The following is a 25456-nucleotide window of genomic DNA, read 5'->3' as shown; positions in this document are numbered from 1 at the left end:
TTCGTGGAAGGGGCCATGTGCCCAAGGGGCCTGGAAACAGGTCTATCTCCCCCAGACTTACCCCCCATGTCTCCATTCCACACCCAGATTCACTGCATGCCACTCTGGCACTGCACACAGACCCTCCTCACACACAGACTGTCCTGCCTGTGCAGTGCACAGCACCATTCCCTCCCCATGCCATGGCTACATCCTGCCTGGCAGGACAGTCACGGCCTGTCCCCAGAGCTGCTGGAGCTGCCCTGTGGGCTGGCCTTGCTTCTGCAGCACCTGAACATCCCCATGTCCCACAGGGCACTACAGCTTGGGGCCAGAGCCCCAGCCTGTAGCCCAGCTCAGTGCTCCTGGGTGTACTAGGGCACATGGACATGTGTGTCCATGTGCAAGCACCCTACCTCTGGACACACACACACATCCCCTGCTCCACCAGTGGCAAGTGTTGCGCAGTATGGCCGTGCCTCATGGCACAGCTCTGGTTGATCAAGAAGGGATGCTTGGGGTAAAGCACCAGTGAGAGACTCCCCATGGACAGGATGAAGCTGGACCAAAGTAGCACCACTCTAACAGCCTGTCCCAGAGAAGCCAATACCACGGAGCCAGAGAGGGTCAGCCTTCCCTCCTCACACTGTCCAAGCCCTTGCAAGCTGCTGCAACACACCCCTGTGGCAAGCAACATGCCCCCTGCCCTATCACCACTGTCACAGTGCAGTGGAAGGCCACACTGCTCCCCTCCACTCCAAGCCATCTCTCTACAGCCTGGCATACTGACACTGCACTGGGCTCCCCAGCCTGGCCATGACAGCCTGGCAACCCCTAAGGAACCAGAGTTGTGGGGCCAGGAGCAGCCTGTCCTCATGGGGGTCACTGGGAGCCCCCAGGTGAACGGGACCCTGTTTCAGGGCTGGCAAGGTGCAGCCCGTCCATGCCCAACCTCTGCTTGCTGCCCCCCTCCAGCATGGCAGTGGGGCTGGACCCCATCCCAGCACACTCAGGGTGGTGGGAGGGGAGCCAGGTCCTGGTAACTCAACGCACCATGCGTGAAGCGCCCAAAGCGCCGCGAGTGGCCGGTCTTCTGCAAAGGAAAAGAGAAGAGAACATTACCCACAGGACTGTGCCACGTGCCTGCTCACACATGCACACACCCGGCTGGCATGGCACGTCTGCACGCCTGCACCCCAGTACAGCACGTGTGGCACCACTCACACCCACAACCACTCACACTCACACTGGCACAGCATACTTGGTGCCACTCACACACACGCTCACACACACATGCCCCCGGGCTGCAGGCTCACAGGGTCTCTACAGTCACACACCTCCAGGCACACACCCCCATGCTTGCAGCCATGGATGGGTGTAGGTGGACACATGTAGCACATGCCCAGCTGAGCACGCACACAATCACACACACCTGCTTGTGCATGTGCTCACACACACACTGACACCCTGCACCCCAGCCCTGTGCCATGGCTGTTGCCCGTGTGTGACAGCCCTGGGCAGCACAGCTGTCCCAGCACCACCACCTGCATCAAGGTCTTTGCCCAGACAGGTCCCCATATGCTCTGCAGCCCCTTTGAGGCCACTGGTCACGCCAGAGTGGGGACTGGGCCAGCAAAGTGTCTTCCAGGCACAGGCCCAGACACCGCTGTGGGCACTGGCCCAGCATGGGGACAGCATCCCCCATGCCCTGTGGAGGCTGTGCCAGCCGCGAGAGAGGCTGCCTGGCACAAGCAGCATGGGACTGGCGTGTCGGCACAGGGCTGGAGGAAAGGGAGCCACACTCGCCCTCACTTTCTGGGCAGCCAGGTGGGACCCAAGCATAGGGCTGAGGTGCCAGGAGCTCCCTGCCAGCTTGGCTGCCCTCTGCGGTACAGCCCAGAGCTGGGCACCTTCTTGCCAAGGGAGGAACTGTCTGAGAGTGACCCAGCTGCCAGTCCTGGCATGCACCAACAGCACCTCCCGGGGAAGCAAAGCAATGGGGCGATCTCCAAGGCCAGCAGGAGTGGGGATGCAGAGAGCTGAAAGGCAGCATTGGGCTGCCTGGACTGAGCATCCTTCCCAGCCAGTCTGCATGACAGGATCTCCCCAGGACACTGATGTCCCATTCCCTGTCTCCCCAGAGTGGAGCCCAGGCCTGGACACACACATTTCTTGAAGCCTTTTTTGTCTTGAAGCCACATTTTCATTTCTGACAGACCTTCCTTCTCCCCACAGCTCCCAGGCAGTGTCATGGACAGATGGCCCCTGGGGGCAGCCACTGCCTGGGGACAGCCAGCCAGTCGTGGCCAGCTGTTAGTTGCCCTTGGAAGGGCATCAGGCTTATTTTGCATGCCCCAAAGCTCCTGGCATTACAGCAGAAGCCCCTGCTCATGGGCAGCACATGGGGCCTCCCACCAGTCCCTTGCCTGCATGTGAAGATTGTCAGAGGGCAGTGGCTGCACGAGACACATTTGTATTCAGGCCAAGCCAGGCATCACTTCACTTCCCCTCCCCTCCCCGGCTGACTGTGCTGGTTCTGGCTGGCAGCCCGTCTTCGAGGCCAGGGAAAGATAGATGAGTGATTAACTGCACCATCGGCGAATAATTCCCCCATTAAAAAATGAAAATACAATTGAGTGCCATTATCGGGTGCTCCTGTGGTTTCCCCAGGGACTGGCGCCACCAGCTCCCCATCAAATATGGTGACTGTACCCAAGGGGCCTGGGCTGGGCTTCATCACCCAGAACTATTGGGTGGCTGAGCCCCCTCTCTGCTGCCCTGCAACAAGTCCCTGTGGGATTGGGGCACCCAGGACCCTCCTCAGGCACAGCACCCACCTGCAGCTTGTCAGGGAGCGAGTGCTGAGTGATGCACGATCAGCCTTAAGTAAGGAGGTGGAAAGGGGGCAGAAGAAGCTCTGAGCTTGCTGAAGAGCTGGGGTCTGGGTCAAGGGGTCTGAGACAGAGAGGTTTCCTGTCTTGAACTTCATTTGCACCCTGGCAAAAGGGGTGGGAGAATCCCAGGAGCCCACTCTGTGTACACCCACCTTGCGGTGGGGAGAAGAGCTGGCTGAGATCAGCACCTGGCTTCAGCCCTGCTCCATCAGGCAGCCAGATGAGACCTGGTGCTGCTTCCAGGCACAGATCTCCTAGCCTGAGCTGAGGTCCTGCTCTGGCCTTGGCATGTCCCTAGCCACATCCAGGGGGCCAGGGGAGATCAAGGGGGAGAAGGGGCTCCTTGGGCCACGGAGCACATCCTGTGCAGCCTGCCACCACCTGGCATGTGGAGCCCAGCACCACATGGCACCGGTGCCACAGGCAGACAGGCAGCAGGGATGGGATGAGGTGGGGAGGCAGTGGGGTGGCTTGCCTGGAGTGCAGGTGTCCCACTACCTACCATGGTCAGCCAGTAGAGCAGGACCCTGCCCCACCACACGGGCTTGCTGTCCCCAAGGGCAGATGAGGCAGCTAGGCAGTGCCACCCACCCTGCCCCAGAAAGACACCTCCATCGGGCTCCAGCATCCCTCGGCATCCGTGTCCCCCGGTACGTTCAACACCCCTGGGAAGGGCCCGCGGGTGACAGCCCCTCCTCGGCCTATGCTGGGCCAGAAGGCAGGGTGACAGCAGGGAGGCCATGCACCCGTGCTCGTTGGAGCAGTAGGGTGGGTTTGTACACCCCAAGGGGCTTCCTGGAAAGATGCCCCTCCATCCTCCACCCCCGCTGAGGCCAAGTGACGTCCTTGCTCCTCGCTGGGCGGCGGAGCGTGCGGCGGGACCGCGGAGGAGCCTCGGCTGTGCCAGGCATGCTCCTGACGCGGCGGGGATGACGCATGCAAAGCCTCGGCTCCGGCTCCGTGACCACCAGCAGCGGGGCTGGGGGGCAGCCATGAAGCAGCCTCCATTTGCCACTCCGGAGGGCAGAAAGGGTGGCCGGGGGGAAATGCCCCCGATGGGGGTCCCGGCCCCGCTGCTGGTAAACGGGGTGGCGAGCATCTGCCGTCTGCCCCTCCTGCCCGAGATGAGAGGAGAGGCGGGCAGCTGGAGGCTCCCTCTGCAAGCGGGGCTGGAGCCGGCGATAAGCGAAGCTGTGAGGAGCCCCAGGTAGCAGCGGCAGGGCCGGAGGGGCACCCCCATCCACCCCACCCTCGTTCCCATCCCCATCGTGATGCGCTCCCGGTCCCTGGCACTGCCCCCTCCTCCCGGCACCCTCCGGCGCGGCAGACCGGAGCCCTTACCTGGAAACGCTTCTTCACCCAGATCTTCTTCATGCTTCTGCAGAGCCCCGCTGGCCCGGTCACACCGGCTCAAGCCCGGCAGCACGCCAGCCCGCTCCCCGCGGGGTCCCCGCTGTCAGCACGCCGGGGGGGCAAGCGATGCTCCGAGCATCCTCCACCGCCGGCAGCCGGGGACGGCGGAGGAAGAGGAAAGGGCTCGCCAGGTTGGGCTTGCAGGAGGGTTGGAGCTGTGAGCATGAAGCATCACTGGAGTGCTCCTCCCTCCATCCTTCCCCCTCCTGCCTCCGCCTCCGCCTCCCCGCCAGCCCTGGCACACGGTGGCAGCGGCGGGGGACAGGCAGGGCACAGGTGGCGGGGGGGCGAGGGCAGCCGGGGGGGCGGGGCGGGAGGGCAGGGGGCGCGGTTTGGGAGAGCACACCCCCGCTGGCTTTGGCTTCACGGCACCCCGGGATCCGAGCCCCCTGCCGAACAATGCGGCGGTCCTGCTGTCCACTGCCACCCCTCCGTCCCGCCCCATTGCTCTGGGCAGAGGCTACTCTTTTCTCCCGTGCTCAGCTCCGTGGGACCCAGCACACCACCGCGGCTGCCACGCGCATCCTGACGGGGATATGAAGAGCACAGCGCACCACACCAGAGCTGCACACCACTGCCCTCTACGCACTGCTCCCAAAGTGCCCCTAAATGGGCCAGCTCCACTGTCTTGGCTGCCACAACCCTGTGCACAGCAGCACAGCCACAGTGTGCCATGACACTGCCCAGCCAAGATCTGGGCTCAGCAATGCTCTGCCAGTCTCCGCTCAGTCCCCCACATCCTCAAACCATCAGCGCTGCAGGTGCAGAAACATCCCCTTACCAAGACGTGGGTGCAGGTCCCACCACTACTACCCACATGCACATGAACGAGAGATAAGATGGACACAGTTCTTCGCAGCAACCCCCCTGGCCTGGCACTGCCGGGCCTGCTCATGCCACAGCATGAGCCCCCCTTCCATGAGCCCTCTTGCAGACCACACAGCTTCCAGCACCAGGCATCCAGAGCCCCAAGGCAGACCTTGCACCCAACCCCCCCCCCCAGGTGCCTTAGGACCCACATTGGGACAGCTGGACCTGACTGCTCATTCCTGGGCTAGCATCTGTGCTTTGTGGTTGGTGGGGATGCCAGCATGACCCAAGGAAGTAAGCCATAGTCTCTGTTCATGTTGCACGACAAACACAACGCCTCCTGTCATGCTGGCGTGAGGACCCATGGCGCAGCACAGGGCAGGACTGGGTGGCCAGGCCACCCACAGGTCTGGGCGCCCATCACCAGCTCATCAAGCCTTTGAGCCCTGCAGTATCCCTTATCCCCTTTTCCAGGCTCCTGCAGAAGCTGCCAAGGTCCCAGCTCCACTGTCTGTCCTCCACTGCAGAACATCCATGGGGATGCCTCCACCCAGTGTTTGTCCCCAAGATGTTCACCTGTCCCTGGGGAGCTGGCTGCCCCACACAGGGCTGCACACAAGCATAACACTCCCTACAACACTTGGCAGTTCCAGCAGCTTTTCTCCACTTCCCCTCCCAGCCCATAACTCCCAACGTGAGGCTTTTCATGGCTCTCTAATAACTTTCAAATTACTCAGTACAAAAGGAGTTGTTTATACAACATTTCTGACAGTCCCATAATTCAAGTGATGGTGTGGAGTTTCCGTGGAGACCCTGCACGTCAGGCAAATTCCATGAATGCCAGAGCTGGCACTAAAGGAAACTCCCGCCAGAGTACTTGGCTGGGCCCTCCAGCCCTGGGTGGGGTCAGAGACGGGTACCTCTGAGGGGTGGACTGTGGGGCTCATGTCTGACAGGGCTCCTGCACCCAGGGTCCCTCTGCCAGGTGTTCTCACCCAGGCTGAGCATCTCTGGTCCTGCTGTGGACCTGCACAGCCTGTATCTTTTTCTCACACTGAAGTGGGATAAAAGCATCCCTGGTCAGGGATGCTGGGAAGGAGCACCAAGCTTGGGCTTGGCATACATTGGTGCCAAGGGTGCTACCACCTCCAGGGACAGCCCCAGGGCTGGGCCCAGGGAGGGACCACAATTGCCCAGTCTGAGCACTGTCATTAGAGTATCCTCTGACCACCATACCTGCCTGCCCCATCAGCCACAGCTCATGGCTGGTCAGGAACACAGCCCTTCCCTGCGACTGCAGCTCTGTTGTTTAATCGTCTCCAGCAAAAGCCCCAGGAATGGCTCTGGGCTGCCTGAGAGATGCTTCACCCCTAGAAGCAGCTGAGTCACCTCCAAGAGGCAGTGACTGTTGTGGGCCCAAAAGGCCTTTCCAGAGTCAGCAGCACTTGCACATCACCCTGCAAGGGCAAAGTCCAGTAGAAGGTGTCTGGTGAGAAATTGTGGCAACCAGAACCCAGGGCAGCCCCTCTGTCCTTCCTTAGGTCAGGGGCAGTCCTGGCACTGCCCTGCTCCTCTGCAGGACAGCAACATGGGGTGGATGACATGGCCCAGCATGGCCATGGCATGGACAAAGGGCAGAGCCAGAGCTAACAGCCCCATTGCCACCCAGCTCCAAGAAAACCAAACACTTGCCCAAAATGAAGCATTAATCCTCCACTCAGTACTATGCTCTCCACACCTTGCTGGACATCCCCAGCAGCTCAGCACCACAGCACTGGCCAGGCACTGGCAGCCCAGCCCCAACCATCAGCCCCTTGTCTCAGTGCTTGAATAACTGATGGCAGCAGGTTCATACAGCCACCTCGGTCAGAAGGAGGTCTGGCCATGAATCTTTCATGCTTTGTGCTTCCAGGAGCTTGCTGGGGACAGTGTGTGGGAGGTGGGGATGTGCTGGGATTCTTGAGAGGTGAGGACCACTCCCAAGCCTGTCTCCAGGGAGAAATAAATGCAGCAGGATGGCTCTTATCATGGGCCAGGGCAGCAGCACAGCAACTTTCTGGCCCTGGAGAACAGCAATGCTCTGCTGTGACTCCCTCCCAGGCAAGGCACAACTTCTCCAGCGTCGCCTCCCCTTGCCACCATTAGGATGCCTAATCACATGGTGCCCACTGCAGGTGGAGGACACGGGGACACAGAACAGCAAAGTGACCTTGGCACTGGGTGCCTGTGCATGGAGCAGAGTGGCAGCAGGCATCTCATCGCAGCCCTGCCAGCCCCACTCCCAGCATCCCCCCTGCCTGAGGCTGAGGGGCTGCATCCAGAAGGCGGAGGGAAGTAGGCAAGTGTGCAGGCAGCAGGGTAGAAGCAGCTCACCCCTTCCCAGTGCCACTGTGCCAAGGCATAAGCTGACAACCTGGAGTCAGGAGGAGCACAGGGAGCACTGTCCAGCCCTGGGAGTAGGAAGAGGCCATTGCTCCATCATGCAGCTCTGAGCAGCGGTGCTATATTTACCCATCAGCAGGCCCAGGTCTCAGCCTCTCGCCTGTAACACAAGCCCTGCAGCCTGCCAGAATCTGAGGGGATGGCACATTCCTCAGCAAAAAATAACTACCCAGCAGCAGGCAAGAGGGCAGGGGTGGAGGTGACTGACTGGACAGCTGCACCAGCCACTCAGCTCACCAAGGAGAATGCTCCTGGTCCTCAGAACCCCTGGGATGGGGACCCAGCATGCGTGGACACCCTCACCAGCACCCTGCCCAGGTGGCTGGGGGCAGAGCTGGGAGCCCAGGTCTCCAGTAGCTGCCCAAGGGCTGGCCTCCATGCCTCCCCCAAGAGACGTGCACAGCCCCAGGATGTATGGCTGTGCCTGAGGACTGGTAGACTGCACAGTTCACCCACTGTCCTAGTGGCTGTGGGCATAGAATGATAGAACCATGCTTGGAAAAGACCTTTAGTATCATCAAGTCCAACCATTAGCCCACCTCTCGCAAACCCACTGCTAAACCATGCCCTTCAGCAACCCATCTACACATCTTTTAGATACCTCCAGGGTTGGTGACTCCACCTCTTCACTGGGCAGCCTCTTCCAGTGCCTGACAAAACCTTTCAGTGAAAATATTTTTCCTAATATCCAGTCTGAACTTCCCTAGCATGAGCTGAGGCCATTCCCTCTTGTTCTATCACTTGTTACTAGGGAGAAAAGACCCTCCTTGCTTCAATCTTCTTTCAGGTAGTTGTAAATAGAGAGAAGGTCTCTTCTCAGTCTCCTTTTCTCCAGTTTTTCCCCAGTTCCCTCAGTCACCCCTCGTAAGACTTGTTCTCCAGACCCTCCACCAGCTTCATATATCTTTTTTGGACACACTATCATCTCAATGCCCTTCTTGTGGTGAGGGGCCCAAAAATGAACCCAGGATTTGAGGTGCAGCCTCAGCAGTGCTGAATATGGAGTGGTATCCTGAAGGCCAGATCCAGTCCCACCAACCCTGCAATGCTCAGTCCTGGGGACCTCTTCCTGTGTCACCTGAAACCAGCACCAGCCAAGCAGCTCTGCAGAGGTAGCCCCTGTGCTGACACAGCCAGGCATGGTCCCACAGTGGGGCATGGCAGCCTGGGATGGAGCCTTGTTGCATCCTGGGCTCCTTGGAGATGCTTCTGTGTCCCCGGAGGGCAGCCAGAGACAGCAAGGGGAAACTGAGGCATCCCCGGAGAGTACCACAGGAAGGAAGAGATGGCAAAAGGAGACCTTAGGTCTTACTTGGTGTCTGAGAAGGTCTGGCAGGGGCACCAGAGGAAAGGGGCAGTTGGCATTAAACATGGGCCTGGCATTGCAAAGTAAAGGACTAAAATTAGGCAGTGAGATAAATGGTCAGAGGTGCTGAGCCACTAGGGACAATGACAGTGCAGCCGTCCCTGCCAGGGTGCCATCGCCATCACCATGCACCACTGCCACAAAAACATGTCCATGCTGCTCCACTGTAACTCTGGGCTGGACAGGAAAGGACTGTGCAGGGCCACTACACACTTCTAGCCCACTCCCCACTCCCACACACAGGCTGGTGCAGACTGTTCCCTGGGCAGAGGAAAAGTTCCAAGGTGGTTTGATTGCTGAGTGCAGGTGGAGGCAACTGGAGCAAGACCTTGTACTGGGAGCTCAAGACAGACATATCCAACCTTGAAACAAGAGGCTGCCCTGTCAGGGAGGATCAGTCAGTGCTGGCATGGCAAGGGAGGGCTGGGCTCTAGAAGGAGATCATCTCGGGTTCTTAAGAGGTCATTTAATCTGGTTTGTGGGGAAAATATTCAGGAGATGCAGCTGAGAGGTGATACAAGCTTCAGCAAACCCAGGGACAGCGGAGTCATGGTAGGGACCAAGACAGGCTGGAATAGTCTGGAGGGTCCCTGGATAGACCTGTGAAGCCCCTGGACCAGCTTGATACTGCTGTGAGAATACACTCCACCTGTGCCCATGGAGGGAGGTTCATGGAGGAGAACCTGATACAGGAAAGGGGCAGATGGGTGGGACATGGTGGGGATGGTGGGACACACACAATGGGGTTGGTGTGCCTCCAGGGAGCCCCTGTGCCTTCCTCCTTGGCCATCCCCATGTGTGCTCTCCTTGCTCCCCATGCTGAGCACTGACGCACTTGGGGGACCTGGGAGAAAAGCAGGAGAAAATCATTAGTGGGGTGGAGCGACAGATTCAGGGCAAGGGATTAGAGGAGCTAAATTGGGCTTGTGTGAGCAAGGGGAAATGCTGAGCTGGTACAGGAGGAGCTGCCGAGGACAAGCACAGAGCTAGGCAGCACAGAGCTCCTTCACTCCAAAAGCAGTGACCTTAGCCACCTTGGGGAGAGATGATGCCAGGAAGAAAAAGTGAAAGACCTGGCTCTATCACCACTGGAGACCATGACCTAATGGCAGTGAATGGAGCAACAGTATGCCTATACCTCCATACACAGGGACCAGGGACCCCAAGCCCAGAGAAAGACCTCATCCTGCCTGGGGATCTTACTGACATGCCCCTTGCCCCCTAATTGTTTGATGGCCCAGCTCATAAGTCCGCCAGGGAACAAGGACTAAGTGTCCCTGCCTGGCACAGGGTTGACTTTAAAACAAGCATAACTGCCATGGTCCCCAGAGAATTGGGTCTTGTGGGGAGCGTGGGGAGCCCCTCAACAATTGAGGCCTCCATGCTGGCAGCCACAGAACCACCACACATCCTGGCAGGGTGTCAGGGCAGGAAGGTGCAGAGCAGTGGCACGACTACTCCGTTTCACACGATGACCCATCTCACCACTTGGCTGCCAGCATGGAGAAAATGGCCCTAGGGGAAAAACACACAGGGCCAGGCTTGGACCACTCCCCACATCCCATCACATCCAGACCAGCACCTGCAGGACATGGTGCACCATGGAGACCAGCACACTGAGGGGTTTGTTCTGACATGGAGCTGGAGCAAAGCTACACCAGGAGCTGCCCCTCCTCACTTGGCCTCGTGCCTGCAGGAGCGCCCGGGGCAGGGTGACATTCACCGAGTGTATTAGGCAATCCTCCCTCATTAGGCTCCATCCCTCCCTCAGCTGCTCCAGAAAGGTGGCTGGGAATCGGGAGCAGGGACGAGTGCGTCAGCACAACGGGAACGGGCACCTGGGGAAATCAGGCGGTGCCTGGCTGCTGGGCAGAGGCAGGGGGGCCCAGGACAGCAGTGCCATGGAGAGGTGCACACTGGAGTGTGAGTACAGGGTGACCCCCCATCTCGACCTCCTGGGACAGGCTGTTCCCACCCCGTGGTGCAGGGAACATCTCTCACTCTCTCTGCACATACAGCACCATGCATTTGCCTGCATGGTGCCACAGCCCACAAAGGTGCGATGGGCAGAGACCCATCGCAGGCCCACTGTAGGGCAGGATACCTTCAGCACACTTGTCTACTCCCCCGGCTCCCTACCAGGCCTACGAACAGCATGTAACCCTTCCTCCTTCTTTCAAACACCATTTCTCCAGCCTCACAAAGAGTGGCTCTTCCTCTTCCTCGATTACTCCCCCCACAGTACTGTAAAGGCTCCCTCTGCCCTCCCACTGCCATCCAGTCCTTCCCTCAAGGTGCAGCATCTTCAGCACACCTCCCATGCAGCCAAGCCTTGGGTGCAGTTATTTCCCTCGAGCTACGGGACTCAGAACCACCTCCCTTCCTCTCTGCCCTCACTGTGGGCATGCAGACAGCACAGCTCTTGTCTCAAAGCAGGGCCACCAGCCAGCAGGCTCCCCGACACCTAGGTCTGGAATGCCCCAGGGAGGTGGCTTCCATGCTGGGACAGAGGGGCCTGAGCTCCTTCCTAGGCCTCTGTGCAGGTTGAGACCCATCCATCTGCAGCCTGCCTGTGCATCAGGTGATGAGCAGAGGGGCCCATAGGGCTCCAGAAGGGCAGCATAACTGACTCCACCCCTGTTCATTAACCACCAGGCCCCTCCCACTGCAGGATATAGACTCCACCTACTTACTATTCCTGCCCCCTGCAGTGTTAAGCTCCTCCCCCCGGCTCCACGCCCGGAGGGTCCCAGTTCTCCCAGTACGGTCGCGGGGCCCGGTGTCGGTGACGCTGCCGGTAGCTCTGCTCGCAGGCAGCTGGTGCGCAGGGGTGACTTGTTCAGAGGCACCAACAGGTAGCAGGGACTGTATTGGCGGCTGCGGAGGGTGGCACCACCAGTGGCATGCACCCAAGCTGCGTCTCTCTCTCTCTCTCTCTCTCTCTCCTTCTGCCCGGAGCAGGCTTGGCATCACATAATGCCGACACCTCTGTGCCCGGCCCTGGCACCCTGCCTGGCCTGGCAGCCAGTACAGCAGCCAAATACTCACTTCAGGTCAGCAAGCTGCCCTGGTGCTGCCAGCACTGAGCACCCCAGCCTGCAGCAAAGCCCAGCCCTAGCTGGATTCAGGCATACACTGCGGCAGCAGCCTGCAAAGCTCCTCTGCCACCCAAAGCAAACCAGTGCCCAGGGCTGTGCCAACACAGTTGTGCCAGTGGCCATGCCACCCTTACCTTCCATGTCAATGATGGCCAGCACAGCACTGGTCATGGCTTCTCCCTGCTCGTTCTCGGCGACACATGTGTACACACCAGCATCCTCCTTCTTGCTGTCCCGAATCCAGAGGGTGCCATACTCCTCCCCATGCGGGGCCAACAGCTCCTCATTTCGGTACCAGCGGAGACTAGGCTGGGGGTTGCCTGCCACCACCACCCGCAGCCGGATGTCACAGCCAGTGCCAATTGCTGCATTCTTCAGCTTCCGCACAAAAACCGGTGCTGCTGGGTGAGCTGAGATTTCCTCAGATGCCCCTGGCTCTTTTGTGACCTTGGCACGCTTTGGGGGAATGCCGGGGCTCGGAGGGGCAGCCCGGGGCTCCCCACTGGCCCTGCTTGTGCTCCCACGTCCCTGTGCTCGGTGCATGGTCTGCAGGTCCCCTGCCCAAGCCCACAACCCCCGCTGCCCTGAGTCCGCCGCACTGTGCCCCTCTTCTTCCCCCGCCTGCAGCCCGGGGGTGCTGGGCACCTGCCAGGGGTGCTGGGGCAGAGTCGGCTCCCCGGTCCAGGTGCCGTCCTGTTCGGTGCCTTCCCCCCAACGGGCTGCAGCCCCGAAGGTCGCAGTGCCGTGGGCAAGCAAGGGGCTATTTTTAGGTGGGGGCTCGGGTTGCTACTTGCCAAGCCTCTGCTCACTGAACACCCGGGGCAGTGCGGGACCCCATGCTCTGCTGCAGCCCCGAGCCCTCCCAGTGCCTCGGCACCTGCTCCTCCGCTGGCCTGGGTACGAATCCCACGGGAGACGGCCGCTTCCTGAGCCGTCCAGGAGCTGGGGCCGTGGCGTCCCCCCCCTCGCCTGTCCCGTCCCGCGCGGCCCCCGGTGAGCTGTGCTCTCTCTGCCCCCTCTCCTGAAGTGGCAGCTGCCTCTGATATGTCACATTCCTTGGCCAGGCTCCCCCTCTCAGCGCCTGCCGCCCCAGCCCTACAGCCCAGCTCCACTTGCAAAGATAGAAAGGGGCCAGCACCTTTCCATATTAGCAGTGAGGCCCGGGGGGGACCCAGCCTTCCTCCTCCCCTTCCCCTTCTCCGGTGGTGTCACTGGATCCAGATGAAGAGACCCTGGTGGCATGCAGAGGGAAAGGACACCGTCATGCTTCCTGCAATGCGAGACCCCGGCGCAGGAGCCAGCACCACAGGGCCCCTTTGCCCTATCCCCAGCAGACAGAGCAGGGGGACCCCTGCATCCCTGCTCACCCTAAACCCACCCAACAGGAGGCTGCAAACAACAAAACCCCGTTTCTGTCACCGAGCTCCCCCCTCTCTGCCCTGGGCAATGTGAGTCCTGGACAATCCCCCACTCAAAGCCCTGCTTGGATCAGGAGCACCCTAATGTTTGAGTCTGGGGTGCCCTGTGAGGGCTCCTCCGTGCTGCACTCCAGACAACAAGCAACCAGGGACTGCCTGTGCCATCCCCGGGCAGTGCAGGACAGGGCAGGGCTTCTCCCATCCTGTTTCCATGCATGACACATGTCTCTCTGCACCTGGCCCCAGCCGCCATCGCCAGGGGCTGCAAATGTGGATGAGCAGGACGTGGGAGACGGGACACACTGCTTCCCGGCTGCAGATCAGTCCTCACCGGCCTTGGCACAGCTCGTTACCACTGGCCCAAGGGTGCCAGCACCAGTAGAGCATCACCAGCGAGGAGAAGATCCTAAGATCCCTCTGTTTTGAGTGGCTGGGGCACTCCAGAGTGGGATGCCCTGCTGAACCCACAGCTCGGCTGCAAAGCGTCTGAGTAAGCCCTGGGGTCTCTGGGGGCTGGAGGACACGCCCACAGAAGGCTTCAGGGGCTCCTCCCTGCCTGCTGTGCTCTACAGGCCAAAGGCTGCTCTGTATCCCGATTGTCACCCCCAGACACCCGGAACAGAGCCTTGGTTAGGCCAGCCTGGGCCGGGCGGGGAGGTGTCATGTCTCCCCAGCGCATCCTCGGGGACCATCCTCGATGTCACAGGGCCACCTGCTGGAGACAGCTTTTGAGATCCGACACCCCTCCGGCCCCGGCTGGCCCTGCTACCAAAAGTGGGTTTTGTCACTCTGGTCTCTCCATCGGGGAACCCCTATCCCCAGCCCTACTGCTGACAGCAGGACCTGCCTTGTCCATAAAATATCACCCCCTGCCTAGCTCAGTCCCCTCGCAGGGCTCTGCTGTCTGGCGGAGAGGTGCGGACCCTCTAATGCCTCCCAGTTCAGAGCAACCCTGAATGTCTTTGCCTGTGGGATGTTGGACCCTGAGTTCCCTTGCTGCACATGGCATTGCTACGGTGAAAGAGCTGAAGCCAGGAAACCTCACACTCCAACCACAGGGAAGGGGAGCACGTGTGTTAGGGGGGAGAAAGCACAGGGGGCAGGTTGAGGATGGAGGTTGAGCTGGGGTGGGGATAAGTGTAGGGTGGTGGTGCTGATACTCCCAGGGTGCCAGGGAGGATATAGATTTGGGATGAGGGGGGCTCTGCTTGCAAGATAGTGGCACTGTTGGGGCGAGGCATAGAGACATCCCTAGCAGCTGTAGGTCTGCGGCAGGCGTGGCCTGGGTGAGGGCAGAAAGGGGACAGCTCAGAGTCACCAGATCATGGTGTGAGGCCATGCATGTATGGGGAGAACAGGGGTCAGGCACACAGAGCCCCTTCCAAACCTGTCAGGGTTCAACTGCCACTGCCCTCTGTCCCAGCAGGGCTTCCCCACCCCGTGTAACTAGGAAACCCACCACCACAGGAAGCAAAATGCTCTGGGGCACCTTCAGTATGAGGGACACACAGGGGCCAGAAGCTTAGGGGACAGGCAGCTCGAGGACATTCTGGCTGCCCCATTCACCCCAGCCCAGTGCCAGGAGTCTGTGCAATGCCTCCTATGAGTATCACCTCCCCACCACCCTATCCCATCCCAGCCCCAGAGATGCACTGGGAGGAAGGGGTGATGCTCCGCTGTTTATTTCAGCCGCCTGAAGAGTCACATAGACACAGTGGGGTGGGGGTGCAGTGGGGCGAGGGGTGGGGGCACCTGCCCTGGCCCCTGGGCCTCTCTCCGACTCCTCTCTTTTTCTCCCCCCTCTCTCCCACTCACTCACTCCTCTCTCCTGTGTCCACCTACAGATACCCTCTCAGCTCCTGAGCCTGGCCCCGTGCAGCCTCCTGCTGCTGGGGGTCCCTGCGATGAGGGGGGGGGGGCAGGTGCTGCTCTCCTCTGTCCCACAGGGATGCCTCTTGGGCTGGGGGAGCACAAAGACATAAACCCCTGGGTCAGGGAAGGGAAGCGGGATGGGAGCACGCTGGCTCCAAGCCAGGCAGAGAACGGGGGGCTTGTCCCAGACCCCATTGCTCCCCATTCCCAGAATCACCACCGTACACTCAGAGAAGAGCCAGCTCCAGGAAGGTGGCATTGCTTCGGAGACAAGTCCCTGCTCTCTTGGGACAAAACCAAATCCCGTGCCCTGGCACAGGAAGGGGGCTGTGGGGGAATCCAGAACCTGCTGCTGGGACCGTCCAGCTCTCCATGGAGCTGGCCTAGGCCACCACCTGCTCCCCCCAGCCCCTCCTGCCTGTCCCTTCCCTCCCTCCTTCTGCCCCCCCATCCCGGGCCTGATCCTGATGCTGGCGTTGCCACTGCGAAGCTGCGAAAGCAGAGTGAGTCTTTCGAAGCTGAAGGAGAGAGCCCTGGGGGCATGAGGGGCCCAGAGGCAGCTCCGCGAGGGGGACTCCTTGGGCAGTGCCTGGAGAGCATTGGGGGGTGAGGTGGGGGGCAGGAGGGGAGCTTGGCGGCAGGACGGAGGCAGGGATCGAAGGTGCCAGTGGGCTGCTGGAGCAGCCTCCTCTACAGCACTTCATGCTGCTGCTGGGTCGCCTCGCTCACCACCTGCCAGGAGAGAGACACTGTGAGACTCCATGCTGAGCCAGCACCCAAGCCCTGAGCTGGGGACAGGTGCCATGTTCAACTCCCTCCAGACTCCCCACCACTGCCACCCTTTGCTCACCTCCCCATCGCGGGTTTCAATAGTTTTGATCATCACAGTCTTCTTGGTGTGCACCTCAGAGCCACGCTGCTCTGGGCTGGTCTCTGTGGGTGGGAGGACACAGCAGATGAGACCATTGGGACATGTGGCATGGGGGTAACATGGGAGGGACTGGGGTTACTGAGAGGGCTTCAAGATCCATGATGTAATATCCCCCCTCACCCCTCACCAGGAGCTTAGTGAGACACCCATGGGTCCCCAACCTGGCTACAGCCCCTCAGGAAGGAGGGGCTCCTGTGACTGCCCTGTGACTGCCCCCTCCTCATAGGGTGATGCTCACCTCGGAAATTGAGTGAGGAGGCAAAGGTCTGGTGCATGGGAATGCTGATCCTGTGGGAACACAGAGGGGAGAGCTCAGCACCAGCCAGCCCCTGCCTTAGGGCAGCTGCTTACAGGGTGGGAGCCCAGAAAAACAGCTGACCCTGCTGTCTCCTCCACCATGTCCTTCCCCCCTGCCACTCACCGGTTCTCCTCGCCCTCCAGCAGCTTGCGGTATGTGGCAATCTCCACGTCCAGAGCCATCTTGACATTGAGCAGGTCTTGGTACTCACGCAGGTGCCGGGCCATCTCGTCCTTCAGGTGCCGGATCTCCTCCTCCAGCCGAGCAATGGTGTCCTGGTACCCGCCAGCCTCCCCAGCAAAGCGCTCCTCCATCTCCCGCATCTGGCGCATCAGCGAGTCATTCTGGGGAGACAGGAGGGTTTAGCAAAGGGGGGAACCTGGAGGAGCCAGGGGTCATCTGGGGTGGGAGCTTGGGTTGCTGAGGGAGGATCCTAGAGGAAAGCAAGGGACATGGGGAGAGCCGTGGTCAGCCCTGGGCTGGGTCCAGCTGAAGTGGGACAGTGATGGGTGGCCATCACCCTCCAACACTGGGAAGCAGGGTCTGGTATGGGCAGGCTGGGCAACCCTCCGCCCCAGTGCCCAGCCCTCCTGGAGCAAAGCCACCCTGTCCCAGAGGGAAAGGACAGAGAGGTGCAGGAGCACTGGACAGCTGCCCTGGGGTGACACTGCCACACTGGTGCCTGCTGCCTGTCTCCTGTGACCGTGACGGTGCCAGGACCAGACCAGACTGTTGTGCTGTGTTTGTTTGCAACCACCTTCCCAGCCTGCAACAAGACACCCTGAGCCCTGCACCTGCCTGCCTCTCAGCCTGGGTAACTTTTACAAGCTGTGTCTTGACCCTGGGCCTCTGCCAAAACATCTCACAGAGGCCTACACTGCCACAGGGGGAGGTGCAGTCTAAATCTGAGGAATAAGACCATAGGAACTTCTTAGAGACCTGGGAAGAGCCCCCACCCCAGAGAAGTCCCAGAGGTTCCCAAGCCGTCCCAGCTCAGCAGGTCATTACTGGGAAGCTGGAGGCCTAAACAATACTGCCCATGGCTCACCGTGCCCTTGAGGGCATCAATCTCACAGGTGTAGGACTGGATCTGGTGCCGGTACTCCAGCATCTCCTGTTTTGCCTGCCGCAGTGCATCATTGTTCTTGTTGGCCGCCTGTGTCAGGTCAGACACCTGAGGAGAGACCAGGGTCAGTGGGCATTGCCACCAGGATGGCCAGGACCCACCGCACCCAGGCAAGCCCAGAGCCCACCAACTCCCACACCTTGGACTTGTACCACTCCTCAGCCTCAGCGATGTTCTTGGCAGCAATGCTTTCATACTGGGCACGGATGTCCCGCAGCGCAGCCGTCAGGTCAGGCTTGGAAATGTCCATCTCCACCTGGATGTGCTGCTCCTGCAGCTGAGCCTGCAGCTCCCGGATTTCCTAGGGGGACAAGGTGACACCTCAGGGCACACTCTCTCACCCAGGACACCTCAGACTCTGTCCTGTCCCTTAGTCCCACAGGTGCCTGTAGAAAAGGGGTCCACCCCCAAACCTACCTCTTCGTGCACCTTCTTGAGGAAGGCAATCTCCTCCTGCAGGGACTCAATGCGTCTTTCCAGGTCAATACGTGCCAGTGTAGCTGCATCTACATCCTGGGGGCATCCATGGAGAGCAAGGGTTAGTGGGGGGGGGGAGAGGTGGGGGAGCACTGGGAGGAGGCATCAACGTCTAGAGGATGCAAATCTATGCCTAGGGCCATGGCCTGGGGCTGGGCTGTTGTGGGGACATGGGGGTGGGAGGAGAGGTGGGGGTCCCACAGCACAGGGGAAGAGAGGGTACTCACGGCTCTGAAAGCAGCCAGGTTGTTCTCAGCCTCTTCCTTCAGCTGGATCTCCTCCTGGAGCCTGGGGACAGAGAGGGGAGGTCAGGGGTACACAGAGGGAGCCCTGTCCCTCAGTGGAGATGTTCCCCACGAGCTGTCCCTGAGCCTAGTGTGGCCCAATAGACAGACACAGGATTGTCCTGCATTCCCGGCGGGCAGCGGGGGGGCTGGCTGGAAGCCAAGAGCTCTTCCTCCCATTCCCTATTATAGTCAACACCGGGGAGAGTACAAAGGCATGAGGTCAGCTCCGTGCCACCGCGCTGCCCCAGCCCTTATAGGGGAGAGTGGTCGGCAGCCGGGGGGACAGGGTGCAGAGTCCAGAACTTGGGGGTCCACGGGTTGATCTGTCCCAGGGAAAGCAGGACAAGTGGGTCTCAGCAATGTTGTGGGATAGGGGAATGGAGCTCACACTCCTGGGGTGTGAGCCTCGGGGGGTTGGGCTGATCCAGGGGAGGGGACAGTGCTGCTGGTCAGAGGGAGGTCAGTGAGCAGGAGACGGAGGTTCCCTGGGCGGTGCTGGAACAGCGGGTGGCACGAACCCAACACCTGTTTGTTCTGTGAGCTGCTCGTCCCCTGACATTTGGGGATCCTCCATGCCAACCCCAGCTTCCCATCATCAGGGGCTCTGTCCAATTGCAGCCCCACCAGCACCCCACTGGGGCTGCAGGGACAGAAGGAGGCAGATGGATGTGTCACCCCCAGAAGGTGTGTCTCCAGACTCAGTGTTCTCAGGACACAGGGGCCAGGAGGGAAAGCACAGACCAGCATCAGAGCAAGCAGCCCACCCTGAGCATCTACCCCTGCTGCCAGGTGCCCTTATGCTGGTCAGTACCTGGGAGGTCACAGCCTGGCAACCTATGTGGCGACTCCCTCTGTTCCCAGGCTCCTCCCCAGCACCAGCCAAGCCCATGGCATCCCTGGGGGGGTCCCTGCAGCTCCTGGGCCATCACAGACACCCACAGCAGTCCTGGAGCATCCCTGGCCTGCAGAAGCGTGGGTACTCCTTCCCTTCCTTTCTCTATGTCTGGAGCTGTCAGAGAACCCAGTCCCCGGGTCATCCTCCTCCCCCTCACTTCCGCCTGCCTGGCTGGCTCTGTCTGAATGTTCCAAAGGGCTCAGCTCATCCATGGGCTTGCTAGCTCTCCCTGGTGTGAAAAGGAATGGGGACCACAGCAGGGACTACTCCAATTCCTCTGCTCTGGGGGTCCTATGACATCACAGCCTGGCCTTGGACCTGCTGCAAGAGAGGGCATGGGGGACACTCCTGCTGTCCTGCCTGTTGGGTGCTCCCTGGGTGCCTGGAGAGGAAGGGTTGGCACAAGCCATCTGGAGTACCCTAAGAGATTTGCCCAGGCTCTGGGCACCTACTTCACCTGGTCCCACACAGCTGGGCCAGCTCCCCCTTGCCTGTTCCACGCCACAGTTTGGAAAGCACCCAGCACTGGTGTAGAGAGTCACAAAACTCTCTTTCAAAAATTTGAAGCTACTGTGTGCACCTATAAGGACCTGGCACCCTGCATGGTGTCCTGCAGGCAGGTGCAGACAGAGAGAAGCATGGTCTAGTTGCTCTCCTTCCCCAGGGGACAGGGTGATGGGGACCAAGAAGAGGTCACAACAGGGTCCATGCCTTGGGGTAGAGGATAGCAGTGAGCACCCAAGGGTCTGCTGCAGACAGCTCTGCCACTACCCTTTCCTAGGGATGGAGACACAGGGATGGATGCCCACGAAGACACTCCAAAGCCCATCCTTACCTCTGCTTGAGCTTCTGCAGGTCATCAAGCAAGTTGTCACGCTCAACCTCCACACGTGCCCGCTGGCCAGTGAGCATGTCCACCTGGCGTCGGAGCTCCCGCAGCTCTTCCTCATACATCTCCGCCACACGGGTGGGCTCCTTGCCCCGCAGGCGATTGACCTCAGCGACCATGAGGGCATTCTGCTGCTCCAAGAAGCGCACCTTCTCAATGTAGTTGGCGAAGCGGTCATTGAGCTCCTGCAGCTCCACCTTCTCGTTGGTGCGGGTCTGGAGGAACTCCTGGTTCATGGCATCGGCCAGGCTGAAGTCTAGCAGCTCGCCAGAGCCTTGGTAAGCACTTTGGTAGGAGCGCAGAGGTGTCACACGGGTAGTGCGGAAGCTGGACAGGTTGGGGACAGCTGAGGTGCGGGACACCTGGTAGACGCGGGATGTGACAGAGCTGCCGCTGCTGCCCTTGCCCCCGAAGGAGGCACGAGAGAAGACCGGGGAGCCACCAAAGGTGCGGCGGTAGGAAGAGACCCGCTGGCTGGAGGAGTAGGACTGGCTCATGGTGGCAGCGTGTGGCGGCGAGGCCGGAGCAGGGAGCAGGCGGAGGGGCTGGCGAGCGGCCGGCAGCTCGGAGAGGCTTCGGGAGGGGACCCGTGCTGCCGCTATTTGTATCCTGCTGACATCACTCGCCCCTCCTGCTGCCAGGCAGCTGGGGGATGCTGCCGCGGGGGGGAACGGCCGCCAGCCCCCGCCCACCACTCCTCACCTGCCTGCAACTCTGGGCCACAGACCCCCAAAGGGACAACGACAGTGCCCATGGAACCCCAGGCACCCCCAGACCCCGCTGGTGTACCAGCCTCCCCCTGGCCCCCTGTGTGCTGTCCTTTCCTTCGTGGTGCAAGGAAACAAAGGGGGACAGGCTTGTGGTGAGCCCCACAGCACTGCCCAGACTCCCATCAGTGTGCAGTGACACTTTTGAGGGCCTGGACAGACAGGCAAACATTCTGAGCTGCTGCTGGGGTGAAAGACAGGGACTCAGCCCTTCACACCCTCACTTGTCTCTCCTCAAGCCAGACCCCATGCCTGCTGGCCACAGTCCATAAATTGGCTTTGGGCACCCCAAAAATACCCCTAATGGTGCCTTGATCTGCTCCACAGCAAGAGCCCCAAGCTCAGTTCTCCAGACGGGGGGGAAGGGATAACCCTAAGGAGGAGTTATGTGAAGGGACTCCTGCTCTGAATGTTCTTGTGCTGACCCACCATCCAACCTCTCCTTTCTGATATGGGAGGGCTGAGTGCTAACCCAGAGCTGGGTGCTCTTGGGGTGCTTCTGAGTGATCCTGAGCAGGTGCTGGGTCCAGAGTAGTCCCAGTGACTGACATCACCTCCGAGGTCCTCACTCTGGCACATTCCCTAAGCAGCAGGCATCCAACCAAAATAGCCTCTCGAGCTCATATGCGTGGGACATACATGGTATTTATAGCTGGGGGAGGCACCCAGTTAACCCTTCTCACACCAGTCATACAGAGAGCACAGCTGGACCAGGATCCTGCCCAGAGCAGCCCCAGCTCCTCTCTAATCCCTGTCACCCCAAGAGCAGAACAAGGCCCCCAGGTCATCTCAGAGTGCTGCAGGCTCTGCCCTGTCTCCTCAGCCTTTCCCTTTCTCCTCAGCCTTTCCCACCCCAGCTCTCAAAACCTTCTCTGAATAAGAATATCCCAGCTCACCTCAAGACCCCTGCCACAGCTTCCCACCTCTTGGACAGGTGGTGGAACAGGGCAGGGACAAATGGGGCTACACACAGACCTGTGCCAGCTGAGGTGAACATACTGAATGCGGAAGGCTGTGTTGTGGGACCCCCTCAGGCATCACTTCACAAGCCCCCCCCCCGGCATACCTGGTGAATGCCAGCCCTGGGGTGCTGGGCTGTTTTGGCTGACATCAGCTGGCACAGTCCCAGTGCCTCTGTCCCTGGAGGCCCTGGCAGAGGGGATTGCTGTGCCACCAGGCACCAAGTGACTCAGCAACAGGAGCAGCACTTGGTTCTGCCCAGCCTGGCACCTCTCAGCCCCCCACCCTAGCTGCAACACAGATGCCAAGAGTGCCCAGGCTCCCCCATGGCAGCACCAACACAGTAAAGGCTTAGGCTTGGTCACAGCAGCATCCCCAACTGCTCTGGCTACTGGGGGCACTCCTGTCTGCTCTCTACCATCCTTCTGCCAGCCAGGAGGCCAGGTCTGGACCCTGTGACCATGCAGGTAGGCAGACACTCCATGTCCTCTCCAAGTCCCCCATCCAAGGAGCTTCTCCCATCTGCGTAATGCTGCAGCTTCCCAAAGGGTGCAGGCTGCCCGGCAGAGCCTGCCTTTAAAAGGGAAGGTATTTCCAGATGAGGTTGTTTCATCCCAGCACAGGGGGGAGGATGGAAGAAAGGGGGGCTTGTGGGGACGGAGAAGATGGAAAAACAGACAGCATCCTTCCTCCTTCTGGCCCTGCTCTGAGTCTGCCCTGTGCATCCCTGAGCCCTGCACATGTGCCCTGCCTGCCCCATGAGTGCTATCAGGGTGGCATGCCAGCCCTTCCCTGGAGTGCAGAAGGGCAGTGGATCCCCACACCATCTCACAGGACCCCAGGGGCCTGGGTCAGCAGAGTGCCAGCCACGTTGTTCCAACATTCCTTCCCTTGATCCCAACCCACCATCCTGCTGGACAGAGTGTCCCCCTCCCAGGGCTGGCACGTCCAGTGGTGCTCAGCACCCTACTCTACTGCTTCAGGAAGGTGCCCCATGTACTCTAGTGCCCCACGTAAGGCCTGGTGAGCCCTTGTCCTCATCCCACAGAGCAGAGAGGTGCCCCAGGGAAGGTGCCCAGGGAAAGGGAAATGCACTCTTGGGCACTGCTGCTAGGAGGGGAAGCTGCTCTGAGGGGTTAAACAGCAGCATCCTCTTGAAACCACTCTGGGACAAACTGTCTAAGTGGCCTTTCATCAGCTTCACTACAGCCTTCCGGGATGGCTCTGTACAGGCAGGGGCCCCATGTTTGGCAGAGGGTGGACAGACGCCTTGGACTTTCCACAGCCTCTTAGGAAAGTCCCGTCTGCATGCAGGACACAACAGCACAGGAAGCGGGGGATGAGGAGCAGAAGTCAGAGATCCTGCCAGAGTCCCATCCCATGTCTCCAAGCAGTTGGTGACAGCTGAAGCCCCTGCAAAAAGTGAGGAGGCTTCAGAGACCATCAGTGCACGGGTGCCTCTTGCCCAGCCATATTCAGCCTCCCCATGGCTCCATCCCAGGCCAGGCTGACCCAGACCAGTGGAGCCTGGGAAGCAGCCCCTGAGCCCCCACACTGGCGTGGCTCCAGCTCCCAACAGGCCCTGGGACAGGGCTGCTGCCGGGAAGGCATCAGGAGCTGGAACGTCAAACAGATCCCTCTGGTCATGACATCCCCTTGAGTGAAGCCAGCTGCATCCTGTGGCTGCCCCTCCTCCCTGGACCTCCCTCCCTGCTGCTCCCCCAGGATTTAAGCTGCCTGGGGAGCCAGGCACAGCCTCCCCAGGCTGCAAGCATCTTGGGGCTTGGAGCCGGGTGGGTTGCAGGGATGGGGTACTGTCTCTTCCTCAGCTCCATACGCTGCTGCCAGGGCCCCTCCACTCCCCTCATGCCTGGCCCTGGTGGAATAGGAATGAAGCAGTGAGGTTGTCCATCCCCCTCCCTCTTGGCCCCTGGAAGTCTCCCTCCATCCCGCTCCTTTTACAGCCATGAGCCTCTGAGGCGCCTTTACCCTAAGAGGGAAGGACCATGTGGCCCATTCCCCAGTGCTGACAGATGCAGGGCATGTGCTGTTGTCTAAATAGGAGATAGTTCTCCTTCCCTGCCTGGACTGGGGTCCAGCCTTACCTGCCAGGGTCCTAGAAGCTGGTGAGTGCCCTACAGGCTGCAGTCGCCAGCCCCCAGCTCGCTCCAGCTGCCCCACACTTCACTCACTCCAGAGAGCAGGGCCACTGGTGTGGGCACACAGCCCATCTGTCTGCCTCTGGCCCTCACCCTGTGTCCTCAAGTGATGGGAATGGTGGCCTGCCTGAGTGGCACAGGGATACTGAGGGAGCCACAGCACTTGTGGATGCTGTGGATGTCCAGCTCTGCCCTGTAACCTTTATGGATGCTGGAGGGTGTTTGACCCTCCTGGGTATGTTTAGATCCTTGGGGTGAGACGTTTACTTCACAGTCCACAAGAATGCTGGGGGTGACCTATTGTTCCCAAGGCCATGTAGGTCTTGGAGGACACCAGCTACCTCCATGTCCACTCAGGTGGTCAATGCCTGGCTCTATCACTCATCTCTACCTAGTCCTATGACCCGTGGAGATTCTGGGGGTGTTCACCTTCCCTCAAAGTCCAGGGGCAGGTTGTAGTTGTCCACCTCCCCTTATGGTCTATGGAGACCTTCTCCTGCCCCTATGTCTGTAGGGATGCTGGGGGTGCACAGCTGCCCCTGTTAGTCCACACTGATGTCCACATAGGGACTGGATGCTCTCACAGTCCATGAGGATGCAGGGGCGTCTGTCTGCCCTCCCTCAGGCCTCAATAGCATCACTCATGCCAGTGCGATGAGGTAGCAGCCATCCACTGCATGGCTGGTTGCTCACGTCAGGCATGGTCACCATGTGCTCAGCCTCCAGCAATGCCCAGCAGTGATTTTTCATGCTCAGACACGTGGGCCATGGGGGGGGACCACCTCACTGCTGGTATGGGTGCCATCCCTGCATTCATCCTGGCAGGGCAGGAAGGGAGGGGGTCTGGGTAGCCTGGAAGGCAGCAGGAGAAAGGGGCATCACTTCCCTGGAGACGTGTTTACAGGCTTTGCCCTGGGCCATCTCTCTGTTAACCCCTTCTAGTGGGGCTCAGCTTTGGCTGCCCACCCCCAGAGCCCCTCACTGCCACACGGAACACTTCCCAGAGCAAAGCACACATGGCTCCCCACCCTGAGCTGCCAGGGGATGAGTCAAGGCGCCCTCTTGCCTCTGCCAGGTACCCCTGAGCACATGTGTGAGCCCAGCATCGGGGTGCAAGCACCCCAAGGTGGAGCTGGCCACAGTTTTGGGGAGATGCCTGTAGCTCCCTGTGGCAGTGGGGAATCTGTGTGGCAGAGGGGGCCGGGGACAGGAGCATTGCCTTCCTGGGGGCACAGCAATGGGGTGGGGGACAGCCACGGCAGGTGCTGTGCAGCCCCCTGGCATCCAGCCAGGGGTGAGTCAGAGCTCACGCAGAAATAGCCAGCAGGAGCTTTTTCTGGAAGCCCCGCTGCTCTGGGAATAACTGTGACATGCC

At 60.2% G+C, this 25456-nt stretch overlaps 2 protein-coding genes across 5 annotated transcripts in view; both read right to left on the bottom strand.

Annotated features, from left to right (window-relative positions):
• SPEG (striated muscle enriched protein kinase) overlaps positions 1–13044 on the bottom strand; it is a 39662-nt gene extending 26618 nt beyond the window's left edge. For 3 of the 4 annotated variants that reach the window (XM_030454531.1, XM_030454534.1, XM_030454533.1), the window contains exon 1: positions 12137–13044. In XM_030454531.1, coding sequence (XP_030310391.1) covers positions 12137–12545 — 409 coding nt within the window. In that variant the 5' untranslated portion in view covers positions 12546–13044. The remainder of the gene's footprint in view (positions 1–12136) is intronic. The other variant, XM_030454532.1, reaches the window with a different exon arrangement.
• A 2042-nt stretch (positions 13045–15086) lies between these two features.
• DES (desmin) lies at positions 15087–20783 on the bottom strand. The gene is made up of 9 exons (XM_008493948.2): positions 20142–20783; positions 18352–18412; positions 18065–18160; positions 17787–17948; positions 17570–17695; positions 16645–16865; positions 16462–16511; positions 16143–16225; positions 15087–16024 (listed from the first exon to the last, which is right to left on the bottom strand). Exons 1-9 carry the CDS (start codon positions 20690–20692, stop codon positions 15983–15985), a joined length of 1392 nt encoding a protein of 463 aa, XP_008492170.1. The 5' UTR covers positions 20693–20783; the 3' UTR covers positions 15087–15982.
• Positions 20784–25456: the final 4673 nt, after the last annotated feature.

The sequence above is a fragment of the Calypte anna genome, chromosome 7 (assembly GCF_003957555.1).
Source record: "Calypte anna isolate BGI_N300 chromosome 7, bCalAnn1_v1.p, whole genome shotgun sequence".
In the NCBI taxonomy this organism is placed as follows: domain Eukaryota; kingdom Metazoa; phylum Chordata; class Aves; order Apodiformes; family Trochilidae; genus Calypte; species Calypte anna.
This window is presented reverse-complemented; position numbering and strand designations above follow the sequence as displayed.

Coding starts and splice junctions, on each gene's coding strand:
- DES (XM_008493948.2), bottom strand. CDS start 20,692: ATGAGCCAGTCCTACTCCTCCAGCCAGCGGGTCTCTTCCTACCGCCGC. Junction 18,413..20,141: donor CTGCAGAAGCTCAAGCAGAG/GTAAGGATGGGC, acceptor CTCTGTCCCCAG/GCTCCAGGAGGAGATCCAGC. Junction 16,226..16,461: donor CTCCTCACTCAATTTCCGAG/GTGAGCATCACC, acceptor TCCCACCCACAG/AGACCAGCCCAGAGCAGCGT.